The 22711-nt window shown below is 42.9% G+C and overlaps 1 protein-coding gene across 1 annotated transcript in view; it reads left to right on the forward strand.

The window, feature by feature from the left end:
- Positions 1-9491, forward strand: part of LOC122558088 (fibrillin-2-like) — a 318053-nt gene extending 308562 nt beyond the window's left edge. The window contains exons 60-62 of the mRNA XM_043706411.1: positions 2174-2405; positions 6449-6620; positions 7951-9491. Of these exons, the coding sequence (XP_043562346.1) occupies positions 2174-2405; positions 6449-6620; positions 7951-8325 (779 nt within the window). The 3' untranslated portion in view covers positions 8326-9491. The remainder of the gene's footprint in view (positions 1-2173; positions 2406-6448; positions 6621-7950) is intronic.
- The last annotated feature ends 13220 nt before the right edge of the window (positions 9492-22711 follow it).

A 22711-nucleotide genomic window follows, 5' to 3' on the forward strand; every position in this document is an offset into this window, starting at 1 on the left:
ACCTGCCTAGCTCCTTTTCCACCTATCCACTCCACCCTCTCCTCCCTGACCTATCACCTTCATCTCCTCCCCCACTCACCCATTGTACTCTATGCTACTCTGTCCCCACTCCCACCCTCCTCTAGCTTATCTCTCCATGCTTCAGGCTCACTGCCTTTATTCCTGATGAAGGGCTTTTGCCCGAAACATCGATTTCGCTGCTCGTTGGATGCTGCCTGAACTGCTGTGCTCTTCCAGCACCACTGATCCAGAATCTTTTTTCCAGCATCTGCAGTCATTGTTTTTACCTTTGCTACATGCAAGATGAGCAGATTAAATTGGTTTGGTTTGTTTCCTTTCTGGACTCGAAAATTTCATTTTTCAGGAGAAGGGCTCATGCCCGAAACGTCAATTGTCCTCCTCCTTGGATGCTGCCTGACCTGCTGCGCTTTTCCAGCAACACATTTTCAGGTCTGATCTCCAGCATCTGCAGTCCTCATTTTCTCCTAGAAAAGTTCATTGCCCATTTATTAACAATGATCACATTTACAACAAGATACTGACAGACTTATGATCCAACCCCACATTTCAAGGGCGAGTTTAACGGGCAATTAATCTGCAAATTCAGCAAACTAATGAGAATAACAAACTGCCTAAGGATAAGGCACTGTTATGTAAAACCAAGTTGACTAACCAGCAAGTTCTGAAGTTGTACAACAAAAAGAAATTCCTTAATCCCCAGCTATTGTTGGCCAATTTACACATTAGTAATGGAGCTAGCTGTTAACAAATGCTATGTTTCCAGCAGTCCGTTGTATTTACTGCTCTGGAAGAACAAGAGGAGGATTTGTGTTGGGCTAGAACATTTTATGTCGCTATCTTCTTTCAAATAACCTACAGCGTGATGTCAGTTTTGTGTGACAGGTTGAATTCATTTAGTAGTTTCCCCAGGCAAATGAGTCAGATATACAAGAAATTCCTGTCCATTTATCACGAGGAGCAGTCCCAACCTGCAGGATATTATAGAATAGCAGTAAGAACAGCTTGTATTTATATAAAACCTTATATGTAGCAAAAAATCCCAGGATGCTTCACTGAAGTGTAACCAGGCAAAAATCGACACCAAACCAAAATGCGAGTAATGAAAGCTTTATTCAGAGGTAAGTTGTGAGGATAGTTTTATGGGAGGAGGCAGTGGCAAACAGATTGTGAGAGAGACGTCCAGAAGTGAGCGCCTGGAAACCCGAAGCATAGTCTATAAGGTCAAAAGAAAGAGGAACAGGAGAAGGCCATTCAGTCCCATGAGCCTGTTCCACCATTCAAGTGGATCATAGCTGACATTCCCTATGTCCACTTTCCTGCATTTTCCTTATAACCTTTGGTTCCCCTTCTGGTGAAGAATATGTCTGTCTAAAATTAGCCATAATATCATATGATTCAACCCAACAAAATTATTAAAATGTCAAAAATGAAGCTATCTGCTTAATTAATGTCCCTTTGCAAAGGAACTCTGTCTTTTTGGTTGTTCTGACCTATCGTAACTCTAGACCCATACAATGGTGTTTGACTGAACTGACAGAGCTAGACCGAGTTAAGTGATGGACAGTAATTAATTGTTGTTGTGGTTCTGTTCGCCGAGTTGGGAATTTGTGTTGCAGACATTTCGTCCCCTGTCTAGGGGACATCTTCAGTGCTTGGGAGCCTCCTGTGAATCATTTCTGTGATGTTTCCTCTGGCATTTATAGTGGCTTGTCTCTGCCACTTCCAGTTGTCAGTTCCAGCTGTCCGCTGCAGTGGTCGGTATATTGGGTCCAGGTCGATGTGCTTATTGATTTGAATCTGTGGATGAGTGCCATGCCTCTAGGAATTCCCTGGCTGTTCTCTGTTTGGCTTGTCCTATAATAGTAGTGTTGTCCCAGTCGAACTCATGTTGCTTGTCATCTGCGTGTGTAGCTACTAAGGATAGCTGGATAGTAATTAATTGTTTTGTCAGCAATGCATGCATGCCATGATTTATTGAAAATCTTTTCTCAATCACTGTCAAACTTTATAAAATTCATCATATTATGATCATTTTGGACTCCTGGCATACTGATGTAGAAAACTGTTTTGTATGACTGTAACTGGGAGCCATGTTGGGTTAGTTTGGACTAAAATGTCATATGTTCTAATGGCCTTTTTCTGTTCCATGTAGATGAGAATGAATGCTCCAATCCAGCTTCTTGTGGTTCAGCAACCTGTTATAACACACTTGGCAGCTACAAATGTGCCTGTCCTTCTGGCTATAACTTTGATGAGTTTGCCAATAGCTGCCATGATGTGAATGAATGTTCATCTTACAAGAATCCATGCTCTTATGGCTGTTCAAATACAGAAGGCGGCTATCTCTGTGGCTGCCCACCTGGGTATTACAGAGTTGGACAAGGGTAAGTCCACCTAACCCTAACCCTGTCGCTGCTTGGATTGTTAGCCTGCTAGGTTTTAAAGCATGGAGGCAATGGAAAAATAAGAAGTTAAAACTGAAGAAATCCTTTTTCATCTTTTTTGTGTTTTCTTGAATCTCTTGCACGTATTTGCTAATAAATCCCGTGGATGGAATCTTCCCACCTTTGGAATTGAGAGATACAGGCTGGTTCTGACCTGGTAGTGGAAGCCCAATAGGTACTGAGATCCTCCAGGAGGCAGTCAATTAATGACTGGTCACCAGGATTGCCATCCAATCATGGATGGTCAGCCAATCAGGGAACCAGCAAACCTAGTGAGAACACTCGTAGTGATGGCCTGTCAGACGTTCCCTCCACCAAGAGAGAAGGGCACTGCTGGGACAGCCAGGAGGCCTGACGGTGCTTCAGAATGAAGGGACAATGTTGCCTGTATCTCCTGAGCCCTATAGACAAGCTGGTTCTCAGCTCACAGCAGACCCCCAACCTGCTGTCATAGGTGGTGAGCAGTTTGCAGATGGTGCAACCATGCATCTGTTGCTTACCTTCCCCTTCCGTGTGAATGGTCTGGAGCTAGGTCAGGGAGGAATGTGCTAGCTCAGAGAGAAGCACAGTCACCAATGAGAACTTGGCGGATGGAATGGTGTCTAGCTTACTCTCTCCACAGTTTCTGCTCCATCTCCCTGTTGGCCTGTAAACCGAGAAACACAGCCTTACTGATACAGCCTTTGTGTGGACTCCCATATCCCTGACCCACCCCTACTCCTCTCCATCTGTGGATGCCACACATTCAAGAACTCATTGCATAAAAAGAAACAGTGCAGAGATCTTCCGGTCACTTTTCAATGAACAACATTCACAGTAATTAACTGTAATTCAGCTGCCTGGACCTGCCTGGACCTGCCTGGACCCATGTTCCAGTGCCATGCTTGTTTCCCTTGAATAAGATATGAACTCAGTCCACACATTCATTGCTCAGTTTGGTATCAGATAATCTAGTTGGACAGTATGGCATCCAGATAGTACCAGTCAGTGTCTTCCTCTGGTAATGCATGGCATGTGATGTCCCCGGTAGTGAAGGTGGCTCATTAATGGCAGTACAAGGCCCTGTAGTCGTACTGTGTGGAGCAAATCTACACCTATACTTCATAACCTTCCTGAAATAAGTGGCCTCTTGATTGATCCCATCAAAACAAGTTCCCTCGTACTTTGCAATACTGAATGTAATTTGCTTTTTACCCACCATTATGACAGTGTGTTTATGTTTGATGCAGTCATCCACATTATTAGCAAACCTCCAGATTCTTACATTCCTGCTATAGATCGCATTCTTTATAACTGTAGAATATTTGAAATTTAATAAAATGAAGTCTAACTAAGCTGTCTGAATAGAAAAGCATTGATGTGGTTTTGAAATGAACTGTTTTATTTCTTGGTGTGGAACCTAAGTTGGCCGACACTTGCCAGACGTACACAGGAATTCACTGTTCACTCTTCATATGGAAAACTTCACAGAATCCCTACAGAATCATAAAAGTTAGAGTGGAAAGCCGTGTTTATTTTGTGCATTTAAGAGATTTCACATGGACTTACCAATTTCAAATACCAACTTCAGGGGACCACCCAACATACTTCTCCTTCTCCTCCCAGTGTATTCCCGAAATATCCCAACACAGAAAGTTGTGCTTCTTCTGTAGACAGTAACATGCAGGACTCGGCAATGTATAACTAGTTTAACTGACTGCTGCTGTAAGTTCAGCAAGAGGTTACTGGAAACAAAGGCAAACCTCTTGGCCTGGTCCCAGTTCCACCAACTTCCAACCATACCCACAACTTGACTTATTTAGCAGTTAAAACATTGGTTATGCCTCTTTGATGTTTTACCAAGAAATGGACACAGAACCAAAGGAGGAAATATTAAAGGACTAACAACAATAGCCCTTTGGTCATAGAGTTACATCTTAAGGAGGCCCATGGAATAAGAGGAAGATAGTGAGGAAGGGTGAAGCCTGGAGAGCAAGCTGCAGAAGGAATCAACCCAATTAACTGGCATTTTGCCAAAATTTAATAAAATGAAATGTTTTAATATTGGAAGAAGGCATTTCCCACTCCCTAAAACTCCTGCAGCTCAAAAGTGAGTTTACTAATATGTGTTCCACGCAACAGGAAGACTAAGGCATCAGCAGCTCTTGCGACTATCACAGGTCTTTTTGTAGAACAGTGTAGGAGACTGAAACGATTAATAACCACCACCCATTATCATGATGTCATATGGATCTGGTTGGAGGACAGCTTGCAATCTGGATGGAGTAATGTCTATTACCCATGTCTTCCTCATAGTTTCTGTAACAGTTTCTATCCATAGAAGTTGGAGTGGAAAGCCATGTTTATTTTGTACATTTAAGAGATTTCACATAAACATACCAATTGCATGTTAGCAACTCACAAGTAACTTGTGAGTTGTTAACATGCAATAAACTGTGGCACAGATCTTCCGATCAGGATCAGACACAAAAATATACACTTAACTTTAGAGGAGTTTTCCATACAATGTTCTGGACCAAGAGTCTTCTCAGCTGAAGCAGTCTAGCATGGTCTAGTAGATTAACACTGTAATCATATCTCTTTCCTGAATATTCCTGCAGTATTCTAGCCTTGAAACTACTTCCACAGATACTGGGAGAGGCAACAGTATAAACTAAGGCAGGGAGTAAGCAAACCACCTGGATGGGGGCGGAGGGGTGGTGTGATGGGGTTGTGATATCAGGTGGGTGGAAAGATTGGAGTGGATGGTGGACAAGGAGTTGGATGGATTGGTGGATGTGGCTAGTGTGACAGGTAGGTGAGGGAGTCAGGTCCTCAGGTGGGTGAGAGGGTAGGGGAGCAGGTAGGTGAGGGGATAGGGGAGCAGGTGCATGAGAGATTCCAGAGTAAAGATAATGGAGACAGCTAAGGGGCGTGTAAGAGAGTAGGTCAGGATTTATCAGATCAGGAAGGTGTATTGGAGTCCAGTTGACTTCCTGAGGGGGTTGGAAGGAGTCATTAAGAGTTTGGGAGAGTATGTGGATCAGTAGGAGGCAGGAAAGGTCTGTAGGGCCATTGAGTCGACAAGGTTAGGTCAAGTCTAAGAATGTTCAAATGGGAGGAGTAAGGGGTTGAATCCTATTGGTGGGGCACAGGGTTACTTGCCTGTCAAAATGAGATGGGTGGGGGATGGGATAGGTGTCAATGGTGAATCAGGAGGCCCAGGAATTAGAGTGGGCTTTTATCCTATAATGTTTCCTGGATAGCTATTAAGTCAAGTCAGTCGTAAGCCTCCAACTCTAACCCAGAAGCTTCCGGATTCTCAGTAATTGCCCATCGGAATCTTCAGCTTCCAGGACAATCCCAAAGGAGTCAGCTGCATCAGGAGTTCTGCATGATCTCAACAAGCAACTCTAGTCAACAGTACTGCAATAAATATCTTGCCATTGGAAGATTTTTCCCTATGTCTTGTTTCAGATGAGAGCCTTGTTAGGTTATCAAGTAGTTTTCCTCTGTTGCATCAGACAGGGCAGACCCTCTCGGTCCATACGCTAAAAAAGGGTAATGGTGGCCACCAACCTCTCCTATGGTGATCAATCGTGCAGCCAGGCTCTCACAACAGGTTTCAGGCAACATCGTCGACCAAGAGACAGAAAAACACAAGACTTACTGGCAAATGGAGAGTTGTTCACCATAGATCACAGATATATTGCACACAGACCCTTGAGAGCACCACTGGAAAGAGGTGACCAATGTCCAGAGATCCAGAATACCGTCAAGGAGAGTGAGCGTGCATGGTACTGTGAAAGCAACAGAAATAAGATTTTTAAATTTTTGAAAATAAAAAATGAACATTATGACTTATAACTGAACTGAAGTATAGGGCTCAATTTTAACTTTATGAACATGCATGGGTTTTGAATGATCTCACCCATAAGTGTGGTGTTTTGTTATAAAGTCCATCCCTTGTTTCAAATTATATTCTTCTGCAATTTACTTCACAGCCATTGTGTCTCTGGCATGGGATTCAATAAAGGGCAATATGGGCCTTTTGGTGGAGATGCAGATGATGAAAATCTTTTATCACATGAAACTTGCTATGAATGTAAGATCAATGGTTACTCCAAGAGCAGCAGCAGAAACCGAAGAAGTGCCAATGATACCAAGTCTGAACAGGTAATTATCTCCTGCTGTTTTTTGTCTTCATGTAATAGAAATGAAATCAGAATTAGGATGTAGAAATGATATTCCGATCCAAAAGTTATGTATTCAAATAACAGGTGATGATAAAGAAAAGGGCAAATTCATACTTACGTGTCTGTTTAAAAAGAAGAGATTTGATGTAGAGGGAGCACTCAAATATATTGACACAATCTACGATAGAGTAACCCACTTGATTAGCACTACCTCCACAAGCATCCACTCCCTCCACCACCGACGCTCAGTTGCAGCAGTGTGTCTACAAGATGCACGACAGAAATTCACCAAAGATCCTCAGGCAGCACCTTCCAAACCCGCAACCACTTCCATGGAGAAAGACCACCACCTTCAAGTTCCCCTCCAAACCACTCATCATCCTGACTTGGAAATATATCACCATTCCTTCAATGATTATGGATCAAACTCCTGGAATTCTACCCCTATTGGCATTGTGTGTCTACATGCAGCAGGTGGACTGGAGTGGTTCAAAAAGGCAGCTCACCTCCACCTTCTCAAGAGCAACTAGACATGGGCAATAAATGCTGGCCAGCCAGAGACACCCACATCCTACGAGTAAATAGACTTTTAAAAATTGACTACCATTGCAGCTTATTTTGGGCAGCACGGTGACTCAGTGGTTAGCACTGCTGCCTCACAGCACCAGGGACCCAGGTTCGATTCCAGCCTCAGGTGACTGCCTGTGTGGAGTTTGCACGTTCTCCCCGTGTCTGCGTGAGTTTCCGCCCACAGTCCAAAGATGTGCAGGTCAGGTGAATTGGCTATGCTAAATTGCTCATAATGTTAAGTGCATTAGTCAGAGGGAAATGGGTCTGGGTGGGTTACTCTTTGGAGGGTTGGTCTGGACTGGTTGGGCTGAAGGACCTGTTTTCACACTCTAGGGAATCTAATCTAATCTAAATGTATTCAAAGTTTGTGAGAAGATTTGTAGCTCGGGTGCTCGTTGTTGTGGTTCTGTTCGCCGAGCTGGGAATTTGTGTTGCAGATGTTTCGTCCCCTGTCTCGGTGACATCCTCAGTGCTTGGGAGCCTCCTGTGAAGCGCTTCTGTGATGTTTCCTCTGGCATTTATAATGTTTTTTATAAATGCTGGAGGAATCACCACAGAAGCGCTTCACAGGAGGCTCCCAAGCACTGAGGATGCCGCCTAGACAGGGGACAAAACATCTGCAACACAAATTCCCAGCTCGGCGAACAGAACCATAACAATCTAAATGTAGAAAAGGAGAATCCTAGTTGTTTTATTTGCACTAATTACTAATAATCCATTACTATTTATTTTGATGCTAGGATCAACGGATTAGTTTGGCTAGTCTGGATACAGACAACCCCGTGGAGATGAATCTAAATATCTCACAGCTGAACTACAAGAAGCATATTTTAGAACTTGTGCCAGCTATTGAACCACTCTACAATCATGTTCGTTATGTTATCTCCAACGGAAATGACAACAATTACTTCCGTATCCACCGAAAGGATGGCCTGAGTTACCTGCACTTGACAAAAAGGAGGCCTCTGGAAGGTACATACACACTGGAAATCACCAGCATTCCTCTGTATAAGAAAAAGACACTGCAGAAACTGGAAGATAAAAAAGACAATGACTACCTCCTTGGTGAGCTGGGAGAAGCGCTCAAAATGAGACTACAGATCCAGCTTCATTGAACGAGCTAAGACATACGTTGCTTCTATTCAAAAATATTCCTTCAATTATCTCCACAGTATGTCTGCAATTGAAAAAGCTTTCACATGTCAAGGGCTGTGATTCTACATTGGACATTGTAACTTCATGTTCTCTCCAAGACTGCGGGATCCTTCATTCAATAAATGGGTTTTTACACACTGCCATGTTAACAGTATTCCATATAACCTCAGTCATGGTTGCTGTATATTTAATATCACCTCAGTCGGTGAGCTCATATTTTACATGAGTGTGTGAGTATGTGAGTTGTAAATGGCTTCCAATAATGTAGACCAATAGAAACATAATGAGCCATTTTCTGGATTACAGATAATATTATGTAACTGTTCATATCACATTAATATCAATATGCAATGCTAAAGTCAGATTGTACTGTACACTATGGGGCATTCTCAGAGGAACCATTTCAATCACCACAAATCCTTTCCTTTCAAGTGGTGCAATATTTGATAGATAACTGGTACCAGAGCCCAGAACAAAGGGCTATATTTTTTCACTTGCATGTTTAAAGACGACAGTAAATGTATACTTTAATGGTGCTTGTACAGAAAACTGGTGCTAATGATATTTATTCTACCAGGGTCAGCATACTGTACAACCAAAAACTAGATCTCATCAGGAAGTAACTGGCATTGGAATCTGTTTCAGTACATCATGATTTGTGCAGCATTTTACATTGTTTCATGTTTTCATTGTATTTCATGTATAAAGGATAATGTGTGCACATTGAATGCCTGCTAGTTGCTAACTCGAAGATTGTAATGTCTTCTTTTTATATACTGTACAAATGTGTTCTATATCAGGGGTATATTGGTCATTGATTGGTTCTTGTGAAAAATCCATGAAAAGTATCTGAGTTTATAAAAGATAGTACCTCCCTGTTTGTACCAGTAAGGAAATGAGCCTAATTGTAATACATATCTGTGTGGTCAAAAAATGCATTTTGCATTGAAGATTTCTTAGCACAAATATCGCATTTTTTTATTTAGAAGGGAGATGAAAGATTTGTATAAAATTCTAAAAAAAAACTGAAAAGGAACATTTTGTTATTGGGGTGCATTATTTTGTAGATTTGAGAAATCAGTATGCCAACAACTTTTCTTACAATAAAGCTTATTATTTTGGGTTATATAGATTTTATGTGACGGAGTGTGTTACTTGTAAACACATGCAGGTAAAAACCAAGAGCAATGTATACTTGCTCACTGAGAGCACTGAATAATAAATGTGGCACATACAACCAGCTGCTTTTTTTTAACCTGTGCATGCAAATAGAAGATTACCATCATCCTTTCATAGAGGCTGAATGATTTGGTGGATGGTATGGTGGCTCAGTGGTTAGCACTGCTGCTCAACAGTGCCAGAGACCAAAGTCCAATTCCAGCCTCAGGTGATTGTCTCTTTGGGGTTTGCATATTCACCCTGTGTCTTTGTGGATTTCCTCCCATAGTCCAAAGATGTGCAGGGTGGGTGGATTGGCCATGCTAAATTACCCATACTGTCTCGGGATGGGTGGATTAGCAATGAGAAATGCAGGTGTGTGGATCTGAGTGGGATGTTCTTCAGAGGGTCGGTGTGGAAATGATGGGCTGAATGGCCTGTGTCCACGTTGTAGTGATTCTTTAAACACTGGTGACATTGTTCTTTGAGAATATGTGTCCTACTTAATGAGCAGTTTCTCCCTCCCTCTCTATTATTTTAAAAGCCAAATCCTGACATATGCTTTTAGTTATTTTTCTCTCTTTATAGGCTGTAAAATGCTACTCTCTCTCATATGAGTAAATGATGCCAATTTTAACAACCAGTTTTCTCTGCAGAATTATAAATATCTAAACCTTCCCCACCATCCCAGGGTTATATCGCAGAAGGACTCAGAATCTTACATAGTATTCTTGTTCCTTTTATGTGGTTTTAGCTTGCAGAGTTTTCACACAGCTTTCACTGGTGTGTTGTTCAGCTGAGCCCACTGTGCCTACAGCAAGATTAACTCACTTTGACTGCATCTGTAGCTGGCTAAAGCAAGCTCATGGCTTTAAGATTTACGTTGAACAACTACCAAGCTATCTATCTTTCAACATTATCAGACGTTTCCAAGTTTTAAATTTTCTAAAGTTTCAATACAAAAATAGCGCAAATGTTTAATTTGTATTAAGGTGATCATGACTTTGTACATCAAAGCTTGACTTAGCTCTGTGCTGAATGAACGTACACCTTCTTATGAAAGTCTATGTTGGAAAGAAAACAATGTATAGGTAGTGTAGTGATTGTAATGATGTCAGCCAGGTGTACTCCACAGAATATGAGTTCCCTGACTGGGGCTGTTAATCTGGTCCAATCAGGGAGTCCTGTTTGACAGATATAAACGGAAGTGTCATTTTCAGGGGAAGGTGGGCAATGCAGGGAGTGGAGTGCATCATTTCCCCCTCCAACTCTATTTTGATTTAGTCCCTACCCTCCCCTTCACTGTTTTGATCACACATCAGTGCCCTTTGATGTGAAGGGCAGTGTTTGTCACTGGCCACCCGGGTGTTTTCCTATCTTCCTGGTGGTGGAAATTGAATAAAGATTCGTACACTTTGTGTCTTTCACTGTGTCTCACACCTGCACACACACACCATGGGTGCTGGGGCAAAAATAAACGCTACCGCACTTAGGTGGTAGTGTGGGGATTAATAGGAAAAAAAATATTTAAAAAGATGAAAAAAAAAAGAAAAAAAAGAAAAAAATAAACCACGGGTGCTAAAAAAGAAAATAAAAAAAATAAACAGAAGTGTCATTTTCAGGGAGAGGTGGGCGCCGCAGGGAGTCGAGTGCATTATTTCTCCCTCCAACTCTATTTTGATTTAGTCCCTCCCCTCCCCTTCACTGTTTTGATCACACAGCACTGTCCTTTGATGTGAAGGGCAGTGCTTGTCACTGGCCACTCGGGTGTTTTCCTATCTTCCTGGTGGTGGAAATACCATGGGTGCTGGGGATAAAATAAGCACTACTGCAGTTAGGCGGTAGTGTGGGGGAAAAAGAAAGAGGAAAAAAAATAAACAGGAAATTTCTCCCCTTCACTGTTAAAAAAAAGAAATAAATAGGAGTGTCATTTTCAGGGAAAGGTGGGCAATGCAGGGAGTGGAGTGCATTATTTCCCCCTCCAACTCTATTTTGATTTAATCCCTGCCCTCCCCGTCACTGTTTGATAACACAGCATTGCTCTTTTGTGAAGGGCACTGCTTGTCACTGGCCACTCGGGTGTTTTCCTTTCTTCGTGGTGTTGGAAATTGAATAAAGATTTGAACACCTTATGTCCCTCACTGTGTCTCACACCTGCACGCACACAACATGGGTGCTGGGGAAAAAATAAGCACTACCGCAGTTAGGCGGTAGTGTGGGGGTTAAAAAAAAAAAGAAAAAAGAAAGGAGTGTCATTTTCAGGGAAAGGTGGGCAATGCAGGGAGTGGGGTGTATTATTTCCCCCTCAACTCTATTTTGATTTAATCCCTGCCCTCCCCTTCACTGTTTGATCACACAGCATTGCCCTTTGATGTCAAGGGCAGTGCTTGTCACTGGCTACTCGGATGTTTCCTTTCTTCGTGGTGGTGGAAATTTGAATAAAGATTTACACACTTGTTGTTTTTCACTGTATCCGACACCTGCACACACACAAAAAAAAATGACTGTCAGAGGTTCTGTTCACTCTGAGAGCTGGCACTAAGGGAGCTGGACCAGTGTGAGTGAGATAAAAAATGAACAGAAGTGTCAGGGGTTCTGTTCACTCTAGAGGGCTGGCTCTGAGCTCACTGGGTCAGCGTCATGTATTGTGCAGGTGAAAGTAAAGGGGTTCTTGGTGACCGGGATACCAGCCCTCATTAAGTTACTTCAGTGGTGATGAGAGTGGGATTAATGGTGTCAATATGCAAAACATGCCTTCTCGCTGAAGCCTAACTGGACTTCAAACAGGCACTACAGCTGGCTTTACCATTGGAAAATATGGCAAGTGGAGCGAATGAGTTGTAGGGTATTCTGATGGATGTGGACGCACTCACCAACCTGACTGAGCTTGGGGAACACCACTTTAGTGAAGGCAGTTGCATAGTCTCATTCAGGACATATCCTGAACAGATGGACTCTAGGTCAGCCCACAGCAAAACCCCAAAACAAAGCCAAGCTTCAGCCAAATGGTTAAAGTTATTTCCAGGCCAGCAAGCCATTGCTGCAGTATGGGGTCCCACTCAACCTGAATTGAGTAAGAGAACTGATAGGTTGATATACAGGAGAGTGCACACCCTGGAAAGTCAACCTACATCTGAATCAGAACAACTAAACTGCTTAACATTCAAATTTGATAAGCTGCCCCACAGTAGGCTGATAGATTAGATTAGATTAGATTAGATTACTTACATTGTGGAAACGTACAGTGATGGAGCAAGTGAAGTCACATAGGGTCCAGGGTGTACAGAGGTTGAGGTGGGACCTGATTGAGGTCTACAAAATCATGCGAGGTATAGACAGAGTGGGTAACAAGAAGCTTTTGCCCAGCGTGGGGCACTCAATTACTCGGGGTCACGAGTTCAAGGTGAGAGAGGAAAAGTTTAAGGGAGATATGCATGGAAAGTTCTTTATGCAGAAGGTAGTGGGTGCCTGGAACATATTGCCAATGGAGGTGGTAGAGACGGGCATGATAGTGTCATTTAAGATATATCTACACAGATGCATGAATGGGCAGGGAGTAGAGGGATACAGACCTTTAGAAAATAAGTGACAGGTTTAGACAGAGGATCCGGACTGGTACAGGCTTGAAGCACCAAAGGGCCTGTTCCTGTACTGTAATTTTCTTTGGAGAAAGTGAGAACTGCAGATGCTGGAGATCAGAGTCAAAGAGTGTGGTGCTGGAAAAGCACAGCAGGTCAGGCAACAAGCAAGGAGCAGGAGAGTCAACGTTTCAAGCATAACCCCTTCATCAGGAATGAGGGGGTGGCCCAAGAAGGCTGAGAGATAAATGGGAGGGTGGTGGGTCTGGGGGAACAGCAGCTGGGAATATGATAGATAGATGAAGGTGGGGGTGAAGGTGATAGGTCGGAGAAGAGAGTGGAGTGGATAGATGGGAAGGAAGATGGACAGGTAGGGTAGCATCAAGCTGAGCCATTTTTCAGTGGAAAATCCAGGTCACCATTTATCTAGATGATGGGCTAATAACGGGAAGACCAACAAAGAGCATTTAGAGAACTTGGACATAATGCTTAAACATTTCTTCCAGAGGCTGTACGCCTTAGGGGGTGAAAAATGTGTGTTCTCGGCATCACAAGTGACCTACTTGGGCTACAGAGTTGACAGGTTACACCCATTGGAAGATAAAGTGAGGGCGATCAAAGGTGCCCCAGCTCCCACATCTGTACTGGAGCTTAGGAATTTCCTTCAATTAGTAAATTATTACTGAAGGTTCATAAGTAACCTGGCATCCACCCTGGCACCCTTACATCTGCTTTTGAAAAAGGGTCAGCCTTGGAACTGGTCTTGTAGCCTTGAGGGAAGTGAAGAAGCAACTATCGTTGTCTAAGATGTTGGAACACTACAATTCCAAGCAGGAGGTGGTGGTGACATGCGATGACTCCCCATACAGAATCAGGGTAGTGTTGGCTTATCGGTGGGCCCACCCAAAGGAACACCTGATAGTGTATGTTTCCCAGATGTTGGATGATGCTAAATGAAAATACAGAGAAGGAAGGTTTGGCGAGATCATCTTTGGTGTGAGACAGTTCCGCCAATACCTTTATGGATGTAAATTTGTAATAGTAATGGACCACAAACTCCTGCGAGAGCTACTCAAAGAGGGAAAGGCCTCACCGCCCATAGTTTCACATTGAATTCAGTGGTGAGTTCTTATTCTAAGTACAGACCATTACAGGTTTGAACACAATCCGGGAGGCCAAGCGGCAAACTACTTCCCATCGCGGTGCTGCCAGTGGAAGTGTCCGTTCTCGTTTTAACGTTTCTGGATACCCTTCTGGTCACTGTGGACAATATCAGACAGTGGACACAAAAAGATCCCTAAAACAGCTGGTGGTGATGGGGGAAGCAAAAGGGCTATCATAACCAGAACTAAAACCTTACTGGACCCAGTGAGACCAGATCACAGGAGAGGACAGCACATTATAATGGGAAGCAAGGGTGATTGTACCGAGCAAAGGTACTGGCTAAACTCCACCCGGGTCATCCAGGGGTTTCCAAAATGAAGACATTGGTGAGAGGTTATGCCTGGTGGCCAGGATTGGATGCTGATATTGGTGCATTGGTGGGACATTGCCCAGAGTGCCACCAGCAGCTCCCCCACATTCGTGGGAATGGCTGGGTAAACCCTGGACTCAGTTACATGTTGACTACACAGGTCCTTTCATGGGCTCAGTGTTCTTAGTCATTGTGGATGCCCATTCAGAGTGGTTGGACATGCATAGAGTTCATTCACCAAACACAGGGATGACGATTAAAAACTGCGAGCGTTTTTGGCAATATATGAACTCCCGGAGGTGTTGTCACAGACGATATGTTATCATTTACCAGCACGTAAGTTCAAGTATTTTGTAAATTTGAATGGCATTCGGCATGTAAGGACAGCTCATACCATCCACACCCAATTCTCTGGCGAAAAGAGCAGTCTAAACTTTGAAGGTAGTGTTAAAAAAACAGCCGAGAGCTTCACCGAATACCAAATTATCCTGGTTCCTGTTTGATTATCGGACCATCCCTCCCACAATGACAGGGATAGCTCCTGCAGAGTTGCTGACAGAGAGAAGGCATCTCTCCAGGTTAAACCTAATCTTCCCAGGCCACCGGGGTGAGAGTGAAAAAGCATCAGGAACATCGATGCCAGACACAAGACTCCTCTAACCAAGACTGACAGTTTACTTCTTGGGATAGTTTGGTGTAGCAACCATGGGAATGGCCCTTCATGGATAAGAGACATGGTTAACGTGAGGTCAGGTCCCATCACAAACAAAGTTCAGGTAGGAAAGACAAGCGTGTGGACCACATGAAAGCTGAAACCTCCCATACGGGCAGGAGCAAAATATATCCGGCCTTTCAGAATATCTGGCAAGGCTGTCAGAACCCATCGGTTCTCCCCCACCGGCTAGCATCGAAGAAACCATCCTTGTAAATCTTTTGTGAACCTTTAAGTTTCACAACATGCTTAGTTTGCAGATGACACCAAAATTGGTGGTGTAGTGAACAATGAAGAAGTATAGAGAACAACAGGGCTTTGATCAGATGGGCCAATGGGCCAAAGAGTGGCAGATGGAGTTTAATTTATAAGTTAAATCAGGGCAGGACATCACAGAAGTTAATAGGAGGGCCCTGGTGAGTGTTGCCAAAGAGACCTAGGGGTGCAGATGCATAGTGTCTTGAAAGTGGAGACACAGGTAGACAGAATGGTGAACAAGGCATTTGGTACACATCCTTTTATTGGTCATCGCATTGAGTATAGGAGTTGGGAGGTCACGCTGCAACTGTACAGGATGTTGATTAGGCCATTTTTGGAATACTGCGGGAATTCTGATCTCCCTGCTCTAGGGAAGATGTTGTGCAACTTGAAAGGGTTCAGAGAAGATTAACAAGAATGTTGCCAGGACTGGAGGGTTTGAACCATAGGGAGAGGCTGAACAAGCTGGGACTAAATCCCCTAGAAAATCAAAGGCTGAGGGGTGACCTTGTAGAGGTTTATAAAATCATGAGGGACATGGATAGGGCATATAGCTAAGGGCTTTTTCCCTGGGTGGGGGCGTCCAAAACTAGAAGGCATAGGTTAAAGGAGAGAGGGGAAAGATTTAAAAGGGACCGAACAAGGAGCTTGTTCATGCCGAGGGTGGTGCATGTATGGACTGAGCTGCCAGAGGAGATGGTGGAGATGTGTGCAATTATAACATTGAAAAGGCATCTGGACGGATATATGAATAGGAAGGGTTGAGAGGGATGTGGGCCAAATGCTGGCAAATGGGCCTAGATTAATTTGGGATGTCTGGTTGATGCAGACAAGTTGGACATAAGATTCTGTTTCCATGTTGCAAGTAAGTCCAAAACCTATACAAAGCTAATACCCTCCAAATCAGGCAACAATCTGTACGCTCTCCTGCATGACTATGGTCAACTGCACGGCATCAAAATGTAGAATAAAATTTGATTTCTGCCTTTTTGACTTAAAGTAGTCAAATCGTTGAATATGGAGAAAGTGAGGACTGCAGATGCTGAAGATCCAAGTTGAGAGGGTGGTGCTGGAAAATCACAGCTGGTCAGGCAGAGTCCGAGGAGCAGGAGAATCGAAGTTTTGGGCATAAGCCCTTCATCAGGAATGCCTGATGAATCGCTGAATATGTTAGCATTGCTTCTGGCAAACAACACAGGTTTGGGTGGGAGCAGCTTCAAAGGACACAATATCAAATGTTAAAAAAGAAGGCATTGTTCAAAAGCAGTGAAGTTAATTTTTAATAGAACATAGAGCATTACAGCACAGTACAGGCCCTTCGGCCCTCAATGTTCCACCGACCTGTGAAACCAATCTGAAGTCTGTCTAACCTACACTATTCCATTTTCGCCCATATGCCTATCCAATGACCATTTAAATGTTGGTGAGTCTACTACTGTTGCAGGCAGTGCGTTCCATGCCTCTACCATTCTCTGAGTAAAGAAAATACCTCTGACATCTATCCTATATCAATCACCCCTCAATTTAAAGCTATGTCCCCTCATGCTAACCATCACCATCCAAGGAAAAAGACTCTCACTGTCCACCCAATCTAACCCTCTGATTATCTTGTATATCTCAATTAAGTCACCTCTCAACCTTCTTCTCTATAATGAAAATGGCCTCAAGTCCCTCAGACTTTCCTCATAAAACCTTTCCTCCATACCAGGCAACATCATAGTAAATCTCCTCTGAACCCTTTCCAAAGCTTCCTCATCCTTCCTATAATATAGTGACCATATCTGTACGCAATACTCCAAGTGCGGCCGCACCAGCATTTTGTACAGCTGCAACATGACCTTGTGGTTCCAAAACTCAATCCCTCTACCAATAAAAGCTAACACACCGTATGCCTTCTTAACAATCCTATCAACCTGAGTGGCAACTTTCAGGGATCTATGTACCTGGACATCAAAATCTCTGCTCATCTACACTACCAAGAATCTTACCATTAGCCCAATACTCTGCATTCCTGTTACTCCTTCCAAAGTGAATCACCTCACACTTTTCTACCTTAAACACTGTTTTCCATCTCTCAGTCCAGCTCTGCAACTTATCTACATCCCTCTGTAACCTGCACTATCCACAACTGTACCAACCTTAGTGTCATCCACAAATTTAATAACCCATCCTTCTATGCCCTCATCCAGGTCATTTATAAAAATGACAAACAGCAATGAACCCAAAACAGATCCTTGCGGTATACCACTAGTAACAGAACTCCAGGATGAACATTTCCCATCAACCACCCCCGTCTCTCTTCTTTCAGCTCACCAATTTCTGATCCAAACCTCTAAATCACTCTCAATCCCATGCCTCATATTTTATGCTATAGCCTACCGTGGGATGTACCATAGCCTACCAAATGCCTTACTGAAATCCACATACTCCACATCAACTGCTTTACCCTCATCCACCTGTTTGGTCACTATCTCAAAGATAGTGAGGCACGACCTACCCTTCACAAAACCATGTTGACTATCCCTATCTATTTATCCCTTTCTAGATGATTATGCATCCTATCTCTTATAACCCTTTCCAACACTTTACCCACAACCAAAGTAAGGCTCACTGGTCTATAATTACCAGGGTTGTCTCTACTCCCCTTCTTGAAAAAGGGGACATTTGCTATCTTCCAGTCTTCTGGCATTGTTCCTGTTTACAATGATGATATAAAACCCAAAGCCAAAGGCTCAGTACTTTCCTCCCTGGCTTCCCCGAGAATCCCAGGATAAATCCCATCCGGCCCAGGGGACTTATCTATTTTTACACTTTCCAGAATTGCTAACACCTCCTCCTTGTGAACCTCAATCCCATCTGGGGTAGTAGCCTGTATCTCAGTACTTTATTTGATTTATTATTGTCACTTGTGCCTGGGTACTGTGAAAAGTTTTGTTTTGCTTGCAATACAAGCAGGTCATACCATACAAAGTGCAATAGAGTAATAGAACAGAGTGAGGAATACAATGTTACAGCTGCAGAGAAGGTGCATAAAGAGTGAAATCAACATTAAATTTGAAATTGAGAGGTCCAGTCAGAAGTCTAATAACAGCAGGGAAGATGCTTTTCTTGAATCTGTTGGTACGTGTGTTTAAGCTTTTATACCTTCTGCCCAATGGAAGAAGTTGGAAGAGATTATAACTAGAGTAGGAAGGGTATTTGATGATGTTGGCTGCCTTCCTGAAGCAGCAAGAGGTATAGATGGAGTCAGAGGATGGAATGTTGGCTTGTGTGGTGGACTGGGCTGTGTTCACACCTCTCTGTAGCTTCTTTCAGTCCTGGGCACAGCACTTGCTGTACAAAGCCGTGATGCATCTAGATAGAACGCTTTCTGTAGGGTACCTCTAAAAATTGGTAAGAGTCTTCACAGACATGCTGAAATTCCTTAGCCTCCTGAAGAAGCTGTTGTGTTTTCTTGACCATCGCATCAACGTGGATGGTCCAGGACAGATTATTGGTGATCATCACTCCTAGGAACTTGTGGCTCTTGGCCATCTCCACCTCAGTACCATGGGTGAAGACAGAGGCGCTCTCTCCACCTTGCTTACTCTATGCTCTTTGGAATTAGAACAAAAGCCTACAAAAAAACATTTTGCGCTGTGTTTCTGTCTTGTTTATCAAAATCTGGTTGCCCATTGACTCAGAATGATATTCAACCTTCACTCCTTTGTCAGCATAATGACATTGAGAGGACATAATGTTTTGCAGACAAATGAAAATGTATAACATAGAGCATCTATAAATAGTCACATTAAGATACATGGGAAGGGTTAATTAGTGCCATTTTGAAAAAAAACAGTTCTGAAGAGGGAATCATCATTAATGATCACAGAATAAAAAGGGAAATACCTGGCAATTTCTGGAACTTAATAAATCATGAACATGTTGCGGTAGACATATCCAAGCATTCATTAATTAGGGAGTTGTTGCAATGAATTAATATTTAAATTGTTGAAATTTTGACAAGTATCAAGTTTCTTTCCTTGGGTTGAAATTCCTGTCTGCAGCATCTATAAAGCATGCTGGATGATTATCTGAAATTTCTCTAAGTTCTCTATTTCAACTGAGTTAATAAAACATCAAAGAGAGTAATATTATTTAAATACATTGATCAGTTCATTACAAAAGTCTCTAAGAGGAATGTCATCCATAAATGCCAGACTAATATCCTGGTGCGTCATTGTATTTATCAAAATTGACCATCTGGGATTTGTGGAAACCAGGGAAGAAAAAAATCTTTGATGATCTTTATTAATGATTCAGGTATAGTCTTGTCAGCACCAGGATCCATATTCAAAGCATTAACTAGTCTTTTCACTCTTCGGATAGTGACAGACTTCATTTTCCACTATTTGCAGTTTTTGCTTCAGATTTTTAACAACTGTCTGGTTTGTTTTAGATGGGGGTGGGGTTGGGGACTGAGCAGGAATTTCCCTTGATAGATACAAAACACAAGCAAGGACAACATCTGCATCTGAACCTGTTCCCTGGAAGGAATGTGGAGGGTTGGGAACAGCCAATTCTTGTAAATATCAGGAGACAGCCCATTATTTGGTGCAGAGAGCCTGTTTGTCTTCCATTTAAGGACTCTGGATCTCAAAGCTGGAAGGCTAATCCGAGGCCTTTCAGTGTGAAGGCAGTAGTAAGTTATGATGGAAGATAAGAACATCAAAGGGTGCTACAAAATGGAACATTGGAACAGGGCTTCAGCCTGCTCCACCATTCAATCAGATAACAATTAACCAAGACCTCAACTCCATTCACATATTTAACATCACATTCCCTGACCCACTCACCTAGCAAATACCTATCATCACAGAAGTATACTCCCTTTATACTCTTCTAAGGATTCACTCGATCTATCCTGTCTCTACCTGACAAATGCTTCCTTCTTTTTCTTAACCAAACCCTCAATTTCTTCAGTCATCCAGCATTTCCTAACAGCCTTTCCTTTCACTCTAACAGGAATATACTTTCTCTGAACTCTCGTTACCTCATTTCTGAAGGCTTCCCATTTTCCAGCCGTCCCATGATTTCGATGCGAGCATAAGAGGTATAGTTAGTAAGTTTGCAGATGACACCAAAATCAGGGGTGTAGTGGACAGTGAAGAAGGTTACCTCACATTACAATGGGATCTTGATTAGATGGGTCAATGGGATAAGAAGTGGCAGATGGAGTTTAATTCAGATAAATATGAGGGTGATATGTGTATGGAATGAGCTGCCAGAGGAAGTGGTGAAGGCTAGTATAATTGCAATATTTAAGAGGGATCTGGATGGGTATATGAATAGGATGGGTTTGGAGGGATATGGGCCAGGTGCTGGCAGATGGGACTAGATTGGCTTGGAATATCTGGTCAGCATGGACGAGTTGGGCCGAAGGGTCTGTTTCCGTACTGTACATCTCCATGACTCTATGACTCTATGACCACTTTTAGCTCTCTTAATTCCTTGTTTCAGATTGGTCCTACATTCCCGATATTCTGCCAAAGCTTCATCTGTCTTCAATTGTCTCAACCTTACGTATGCTTCCTTTTTCCTCTTAGCTAGTCTCATAATTTCACCTGTCGTCCATGGTTCCCTAATCTTGCCATTCTATCCCTCATTTTCACAGGAACATGTCTCTCCTGCATTCTAATCACCCTCTCTTTAAAAGTTTCCCACATATCAAATGTGGATTTACCTTCAAACAGCTGCTCCCAATCCACATTCCCAGCTCCTGCCGAATTTTGCTATTGTTGGCCTCCCTCCAATTTCACACTCTTCCTTTAGGATCACTCTCATCTTTGTCCATGAGTATTCTAAAATTTACGGAATTGTTATCACTATTCCCAAAGTAATTCCCCAATGAAATTTCAACCACCTGGCCTGGCTCATTCCCCAACACCAAGTCCAGAATGGCCACTTCCCAAGTTGGACTATTTAGAAAACCCTCCTGGATCCTCCTTACAAATTCTGCTCCATGTAAACCTCTAACACTGAGTGAATCCCAGTCAATGTTGGGAAAACTAAAATCTCCCATCACCACCACCCTGTTGCTCCTCCATCTTTCTATAATCTCTCTACATATTTGTACCTCTATCTCACACTCGCTGTTGGGAGGCCTGTAGTACAGCCCCAACATTGTTACGGCACCCTTCCTATTTCTGAGCTCTGCCCATATTGCCTCACTGCTCGAGTCCTCCATAGTGCCCTCCTTCAGCACAGCTGTGATATCATCTCTGACCAGGAATGCAACTCCTCCACCCCTCTTACTTCCCTCTCTATCCCACTTGAAGAATCTATATCCTGGGCTATTTAGTTGCCAATCATGTCCTTCTCTCAACCAAGTCTCAGTAATAGCAATAACATCATACTCTCAGGTACTAATCCAAGCCCTAAGTTCATCTGCCTTACCTACGATACTTCTTGCATTAAAACAAATGCACCTCAAACCACCAGTCCTTCTGCATTCATCATCTGCTCCCTGCCTACTCTTCCCCTTAGTTACGCTGACTTCATTATCGAGTTCCATACTGGCTGTAGTTACTACCTCCTTCCTGTCCATTAACCTTCTCATGGCTTGCTGTGTCCTTGCTGAAGGATGTCAATGTGTTAGAAGCAGTTTAGAGAAGATTTATTCAACTAACACATAGAATGGGCAAATTGTCTTTTGAGGAAAGATCTGCTTGAGTTTAAAAGAATGAGGGTAACTTGAATAAAACATATAAAATGCTGAGGGGTCTTGACAGAGTGAAGGAGGCAATGATGTTTCCCTTGTGGAATTACTCAGGACTAGAGCTCAACCTTTATCCTTTAATAAAGACTAAAGAGATAGACCTTTCTCTCACAATGTCTTGAGAATGTTTTTAATTCTCTCTCTCAAAAGAGGGTAAAGGCAGAGATTTTGATTATTTTTAAGGCAGAGTTGGATAGATTGTTGATAGGTTATTATATTTAGGCAGGAATAGAGTTTAAATAACAAACAGATGTGCCACAATCTTTTTAAAAGGTAGGCAGGCAGGAGGCTGGGGGAACACAGCAAGGCAGGCAGCATCAGGAGGGACAGGCAGGAGGCTGGAAGAACACAGCAAGCCAGGCAGCATCAGGAGGGACAGGCAGGAGGCTGGAAGAACACAGCAGGCCAG

This window comes from Chiloscyllium plagiosum, chromosome 2, assembly GCF_004010195.1.
Source record: "Chiloscyllium plagiosum isolate BGI_BamShark_2017 chromosome 2, ASM401019v2, whole genome shotgun sequence".
NCBI lineage: Eukaryota > Metazoa > Chordata > Chondrichthyes > Orectolobiformes > Hemiscylliidae > Chiloscyllium > Chiloscyllium plagiosum.